Consider the following 7,578-nt stretch of genomic DNA (forward strand, 5'->3'; position numbering starts at 1 on the left):
TCTGCCAAGTGCTGGGATTAAAGGCATGTGCCACCACTGCCCGGCTAGGCAGGCTCACTTTTGCCTTCACTGTAAGTGCCAGCTCCAGTGTATTGCCCAGGCAAGATGCAGGATCCATTCTAGAGAATGTTGCAGCCAGCAAGGGGCAGGGCCAGCTCACCCTCTCTCATGACCCCAGGGTCGACACTCCTAACTGCCTTAGGTGACAAGGGGGGAAAGGGGCAGAGGACTAGTGGCAGAGCCAACTCTTCCTCATTCTGCTCTTGGGGCATGCTCACCCACTGCCCCTCAACCAGAGCCAGCACTACTGTGCTGATTAGGTGAGGTGCAGAGTCCACTTTCTTGAGTGCTTCATCTAGGAAAGGCTAGGTACAGGCTAGGGGCAGGACCGGCTCTCATGACTGCCACTTCTGGTGAGTTGCAAAGGGGGCAAGGCTTCACCCCTACACCTATGCTGCTTCATGGTAGACAAGGCGCTCTCCAAGTTCTCGACCTCCAGTCTGGCTTACATACACTGTCCCCCAGTACCCTACACCCACTCCTGCCACTAGGGTCAGCTCTGCTATGCTGTCCAGGCAATGTGCAGGGCCTGTTCTTCTCAATGCTGTAGTTGGCAGGGTCAGGGCTAGCTCTCTCAAACTCATGACTCTGAAGGCAGCTTTGTGGGGTGGGGTTGTATCACTTGTGTGCCTGGGCACACCATGGCAGATATGTGACAGGATCAGCTCTTCCACATTCATGCACTCAGGGCTGGCTCGCTCACTTCTGCCACTAGGCCCAGCTCCACTGTGCTGCCTGGGCAAGGCGCAGCCAACCTCTCCCAAGTGCTGCTTCTGGTGGGAGGTGGGGCGGGTTCTCCAGAGCAGCACATCCAGTGAGAGACAGGCCAGTTATGCTCAGCCCCTGGACATCTGCATGGTCTCCAGTGGTAATATAAGCCACGGACACCAACACCAACTCCCGCCACTGGGTAGCCATGGACTGAAACATGGCCCTCAGTGGCAGCTCGTGCTAGGACCTCAGCATGGCCTCTCCACCCCCAAATCTCCAGTTCCATCTCTTCACAACACTCAAGCTGCTCCACTTCTCTCTCCCATCTGACCAGCAAATACTTGTTTATTGTGGTGGCTCCCACTGCAGGCTGGCCACATGGCTGGTGGGCCCCTGGGCATCATCCTCCATCCGTGCTGTGTGGCATGGTAGCAAGCAGGTGTCTATGGCCCACCAGTGTCATGTACTGGAGGGTAGGGCTGTGGTTGGCATTGCAGTCCCCAGGTTTGCCTTCCTCCTCCCACGCTGTACTGCCTGGATTTGGTTTGATTTTTATGAGTCCTAGACACACAACAGCCTTGGCCACCAAGCTAGGCATGAAGCTAGGATGAACAAAGGCCTGCTGTCTGCTCTGCCCCTGACTGACAGAAGACCACCACCAACAACAAGGGGCCTCTGCCCATCACCAGGGGAGCAGAGGATACGTTTTTCAAATACTCGTGATTCTTTTCTTGGTTGTTTTGTGGTACTGGAAATTAAATCCATGACTTTAAGCATATAGATAAATGCTCCACCACTAATCTATACACCCAATCTTCATGTAGAATGTTTATTTTTATATTATATTCAAGTATGTGTGTACACACATACATGTGCACACTCGGGCACATATCCAAAGGTAAGTTTTGGGACCCAGTTTTTTTCCTTCTACCATGTAAATTCTGGAAATTAAACTCAGATAATTAGGCTTGGTGGCCAGTGCCCTTACCTACTGAGCCTTCTTGGCAGCCCATGTTAATTTTATTGTTTTGGTGGTGGTGGTTGTTGTTGTTGTTGTGACATTCTCACTATGAAGCATAAAGTAGCTTTGAGCTCCCAGTGATTCTCCTGCTTCAGTCTCCTGAGTGCTGAGGTTGTAGGTTATGTTATCACCCTGATATATTAATATTTTACTGCCTTTGTCTCATCTTTCAAAGTAGAAGAGCTCCATGGTGGCTCACACCTAGAGTCCCAGCACTCTAGAGGCTGAGGCACAATCAAGAGTTCAAGGCCAGCTTCAACTATATAGTGAATTTCTCTCTCAGAATAGAGGGAAGGGAGATACAAGGACATGACTACTCTTTGTTGACAGTTCTAACTAGTTGGAGCTCACATAAGTACACGTTAGTATGTACATTGGTATTTCCCCAGTTTTCCAAGGACAGCAAGTCTTAAATGCCATTTCCTGCCATATTTTCCAAGGATCTCATCATTTTGTGGTTTGTTTTCTCAGGAAGGCCCAGCAAACGCATCGTGGGCACAATGCAAGGTGGAGACTCCGATGAAGACGTGAGTCCATCGCCTTCCCAACACTCCTGTGCCTCCTGGTCTGGGGCTGTGATCATAGCTTAGCTCAGGTGCTACCCATTCCAGCACATGGCTAGACTGTGCTGGAGTTCAGCCTGTGAAGGGCTGGCTCTCCCTTGCTTGTTAGGAGTTTGTTTCTTGCTTCACACAAATATGCGCACCCCTTGCCCTTCTTTGCTTTGTCACCTTCTCACAGTTCTTTCCATTCTCACTTTCCAAAGATACAAGCAGCACCAGCCCTCTTAGGTAAATGCAGGACTCCCAGCTCCAGGAAGCAGGTTGGTTTTCTGTGCTTGCCTCATGTGTTTGTGGCTGTGTGTTGGCCTGCTCAGCTAGCAGATCCTCTCCTCCAGGGTGATGCTTCCTTCTTGGGCAGGAAGTCCTAGAATAGATCCCACTGCAAGAGAAGCAGGGTGATATCTTGTATCGCCATACCAAGCAGGGTCAAACACCAAGACCGAAGATGAGAAAGGTGTGTGCGGTCACCAGGCCCTGAATTATAACTTAGAAATGAAGTATTGATCCAAGGGTCATGCTCCAGCACCAGCCTGTCTTCCGCACCCTTCTGCAGTTCTGGAGCAGGAACACAGAAAAGATATTTTCCTAGACCAGGGCCTCAGAGACACCTGGCAGGGGGTTGAGATCAGTATGCTGGTACCTTGAACTCCACCAGATAGATAAATGGCTAGAGAACTTAACCAAAAAGAGAAATCCTGGATCTCAAAATGGCAGACTGGCTATGCACTGCCAGGCTCTCTTGAGCCCTGTTCTGTTGCAATCCCTGGTTATGCTACTTGGCCCATGTAGCAAAGGTACTGGAAAGATACCAATCCAAGGTTAGTTTATAAGACACAGGCCTATGTCTGGGGTCTGTCACTAGCACCTTCACAGGGACAACAGGACCTTATATGCTCCTGTATGGCACCTGGCTTACTAAGTACAACGGTGCGGTATTACTTAGATTCACAGGAGCAAGCTAGTGCCTAGTCTTGCCCAGCAGGACACAGAGACACTTGTACCTTGAATTCTTAGGACAGCCACTAGAGAGGCAAGGAAATCATTCAGCTATAGCTTTTTAACAGCAAGGATATACATAATAAGGTAGCTACATCCACTCCTGTCTAGGAGTGAGACACAGCTGAAAAACGGAGGATCTGGCCTAAAGAGACTTCCTGGAAAGTGTGTCTGGCTTCTGTTTTATTTGCTTGCATGCTTTTCAGAATTAATGCATCTTTAATGGCCCAGGTCTTCCCATTTGTTTATTTCATGGAGGCTGTGTTCACACAGCCCCTCTGTCACAGGGCTTCTGTGTGTTTGTTCAGCATGAATCTGTTGAGTCCTATCAGTGTCGGGTCCTGAATGCAGCAGGGAACAAGAACAGTCCTTGCCTTTGGGACATATATGCTCTAGGAACAATCGAGCAGACATATTACAGTAATGGTTGTTGAAAGACAGTCAGTTCAGGAGGTAAGAAGTGACAGACAAGGGATTTTTTTCTTATGGTCAGGCAAGGCCTCTCTAATGAGAAATTGAAGCAGAGGCCTGAATAAGGGACAGGGCGAGCCATGTTGGGGTGGACAAGAGCCCCTGGGCCCAGGGAGTGTGAACACCTCCAGTGCATAGGCAGTGGCAGGATGGAGGAACTGGGCTGAGAGTGATGAGAGACAGCACGGGCAATGTGGACCTGTGTGGATTTGTCAGCCCCGGAGAGCCAGGCAGTAAGTGCAGCTGTGTAGACTGGGGGGTGAGGGCGTTGTGACCTGGGGACGTGAGGGCAGTGTTGTTAAGAAGTGCTGAGATTCTGGCTATTTCCTAAATCAACCCCATCTTATTTTCTTAGTTGATTGCACTGGTGTGATGAAGGAGAGACTGTGCAGACTGCTTCGGTTGTGGTGTAACTGACTGAAAGCATGGGGCTTTAACTTCCTGAGCAGAGATGAGTTGAGGAGGGAAGGGGCTGAGAAGGTGGATCAGAAATTTGGTTTTAGACATTCTCAGGTGTGTGGCCTTTTAGACATCCACATGCGGTGTGGAGCAGCCAGTTGAAATTAAAGTTTGGGATTTAAGAAACAGGACTGTGTCCCCACTGGATTGGAGTCTTTTCAGTCTCCATAACAGTGGTTTTGGGCTATGGGGTAGATTGCTATGCTTAGGCAATGGAGGGGCAACACATGGGGACACTTGAGTACAGCAGTTTACCCAGGGATTTTATCCTTTCTTTTTTTTCACTGTGAGACAAGATCTTTCTTTGTAGCTCAGGCTGGCCTCAAATTCATAGTCATCCTGCTGCCTTAGCCTCTGGAATGCTGAAATTTCAGTCTTGTACCACAGTAGGTCTAGAATGCTGACATTGTAGGCTTGTACCACAGTAGGTCTGGCTTTCTCAAGGATTTCTGCTAGAGAGGAAGCAGACAGCAGGGTAGCTGGAGGAGGTGGTAGTTCTTTAAAGAAGAGAAGTCTAACATGTGTGACTACTCAGGGGTACTCTAGACAGGGTGACAGCCACCTCGGTCTATACATAGAACAGGACTTGCTGTAAGAATGACAGCCCAAGTTGGTGCTCCCTGGATCCAGACCATGAAGGAGCTGCACACCCTTCACCTTGCCCTCCTGCCCACATCTGTACTGCTTTCCACCTCCCTTTTTCCTGCACCTTTGACTGTCTGCCTGCCTACTGGGTCTCTGGACTGCAGGAGCCATGCAGCATCTAGGTTCCTCAGCACAAGTTAGGGTATTCCCAAGACATCACAGAACGCCAGCCTCTTCAACAGCCCTGGAAAGAGTTACTAGTTATAGCCTCAGTCTAGTGGACTTGTTCAGCTAGCAGTGTGCTGGGTTCCCACAACCCTCCGTGTGGGTATTGCTGGTCATTGCCCTTGCGAGGGTAAAGTGGGGTCTCTGAGGACAAGTGTGAGCTAGCACCTCAGTTATATTTGCCATCTCTTTGCTTCAGGAGGACTCGGAGGACAGTGAAATTGACATGGAAGATGATGAGGAAGATGATGATGATTTGGAAGATGAAAGCATTGCTCTCTCACCAGCTAAGCCCAGTCGAAGGGTCCGGAAACCCGAGCCCTTGGATGAGAGTGACAATGACTTCTGACCTTCTTGCCAAGGGACCCAGGCAGATTAAAAGCCTCAGGTGTGTAGGTAAACAGAGGCTTAGCAGGAGGTAAACAGGGGCTCGGCAGGCTGGAAGGTGACCATCTGGGCTTAACCATTTCTGAACCCAACAAAGATTTTCTTTTGTCTATCTCCTAACACTTGGGATCCCTATACCTGTGTTCCAAGTAATTCAAATCTACAAGAAAATCCCTTGAGGAAAAATACAGACTGACACTGTATAAGTCTTGGCTGCTGTTATTAGTTTTCTTTGATGATCAGGCCACAGAGATGCTCAGATTATGAATGTTTTCTTTTCTCTCAGAGGACCAGTGTTCTTCTGGGAGGCAGATTAACTTCAAAATTACATGCCACCATCACAGTTCCCCAGCCTGCTCCCTCAGCAAGTGCAGCCCCAACTTCTACTACATTCGTGTGTGTGTGTGTGCGTGCGTGCGTGCGCGTTATATGCGCACATGTTCTAATGCGAGCAGGTAGGCATGTATGTGTGAAGGCCAGAGGACAACCTCTGTGCTTGTTCCTCAGGAACTGTCCATCTTTTGGAGGGTCTAGGGATGGGTCTTTTACTGGGGCCTGGGAGCTCATCAATTATCCTAGACTGACTAGACAGTCAGCTCCAGTCTTACTTCCTGCTTCCCAGGTGTACACTAAGGGTTTGGGAGACTATACTCAGCCCCTCATGCTTGCATGGCAGACTTGTATCAGCTGAATTGTATCCTCAGCCCAACTGGCATTTCTTATTTTGTTCCATTTTTGAGATGGCCTCACTATGTAACCATGGCTACTCTAGAACTCCTATGCAGACCAGGCTAGCCTTGAACTCACAGAAGTTCATCTGCCTCTACTTTGTTGGTATATGCCCATGCCCGTGCATATAGAAGCCAGAGGAGGACATCAGGTGTCTTCCTAATTACTTTCTGCCTTAGTCCTTGAAACAGTCACTCCCTGAACTTGCCAACAGGCTCTTGGTCCACAGTGCTGGGGTTACAGGTATGGGTAGCCACACCCATATTTTTGCTGTTCGTTATTGTTTTGTTTTTGAGTCCAAGTTTCACTGTGTACCCCTGGTTGATTTGGAGCTTGCTATGCAGATCAGGCTGGCTTTGAACTCTCAGAGATGTGCATCCCTCTGCCTCTAGACTGCTGTGATTAAAGGTTGTGCAGCATCCCACTCTGTCACTCCGTCTTTTTTACGTAGGTTCTGGGATCCAAACTTAGGTTCTCATGCTTGTGTAGAAAGTGGCTATACTCACTGAACCATCTCCTTAGGCCCGTATGCACACCACACAGAGAAGAAAAGTGGGGGATTATTTTCATTTAGTTTACAAAGTCAGAAGATTTCAAAGGCTACTTACCTGTCCATAAAATGTGCAAAATGTAAAATGTGAGATGGCTTAGTGGGAAAGGAGCTCACCAGTAAGCCAAGTTCAGTCCACAGAGCTCACAGGGTGCAAAGAGGGAGCTCGCTCCCACCAGTTATCCTGTGATATCAGCACAGTCATGCCACACACGACTCCACATACAAACAGATGTGATTTAAAGTGTATTCAGCACTGTATTTTTATATAATTAAACGTTACTCAAAAGCATTATTTTTTAACTTGTACTTATTACATATATAAACTAGCATTTGTCATTGTTGAACATTTTTATTTGTTTTTTGAGGCAGGGTCTCATTGTTTAGCCCTGGCTGTCCTGGAACTCACTATATAGACCAAGTAGGCCTTAAACCTGAAAGATCCACCATGATGCTTCTGCCATGAATTTTCCTGAAGAGCAGGTTGACTTAAACTTCCTGTCTCTGCCCTTCTGTCACTGGGTGCAGGCCACCCCTGGCTAGATGCACCTATTGTTTGTTTTGGTTGTTGTTGCCGCCATCACAGAACAAGTCACAGGGCTGGAGACGTTAAAAGTGCTTACTGCTTATGTAGAAAACTAAAGTTCATAACTCCAGTTCCAGGGCATGTGATGCCCTTTTCTGACTCCCGCAGGCACATGTGAAACATTTGACATACATAAATGTAAAACAAACCCAAAGGGCTAACAGTGGAAATCATGAAGACTGGCCTCTTCTTCTTTTCCAGTCTGTGTTGGGGGTGGGGTACAGCTGCCATATTA

The 7,578-nt window shown here is 48.4% G+C and overlaps 1 protein-coding gene across 9 annotated transcripts in view; it reads left to right on the plus strand.

Annotated features, from left to right (window-relative positions):
* Cluap1 (clusterin associated protein 1) overlaps window positions 1-7,041 on the plus strand; it is a 36,873-nt gene extending 29,832 nt beyond the window's left edge. For 7 of the 9 annotated variants that reach the window (XM_031360805.1, XM_031360806.1, XM_031360788.1 and 4 more), the window contains 3 exons: window positions 2,264-2,319; window positions 2,559-2,615; window positions 5,291-7,041. In XM_031360805.1, the coding sequence (XP_031216665.1) occupies window positions 2,264-2,319; window positions 2,559-2,615; window positions 5,291-5,440 (263 nt within the window). In that variant the 3' untranslated portion in view covers window positions 5,441-7,041. The remainder of the gene's footprint in view (window positions 1-2,263; window positions 2,320-2,558; window positions 2,616-5,290) is intronic. The other 2 variants (XM_031360808.1, XM_031360809.1) reach the window with 1 other exon arrangement.
* The last annotated feature ends 537 nt before the right edge of the window (window positions 7,042-7,578 follow it).

This window comes from Mastomys coucha, unplaced genomic scaffold (assembly GCF_008632895.1).
Source record: "Mastomys coucha isolate ucsf_1 unplaced genomic scaffold, UCSF_Mcou_1 pScaffold12, whole genome shotgun sequence".
In the NCBI taxonomy this organism is placed as follows: Eukaryota; Metazoa; Chordata; class Mammalia; order Rodentia; family Muridae; genus Mastomys; species Mastomys coucha.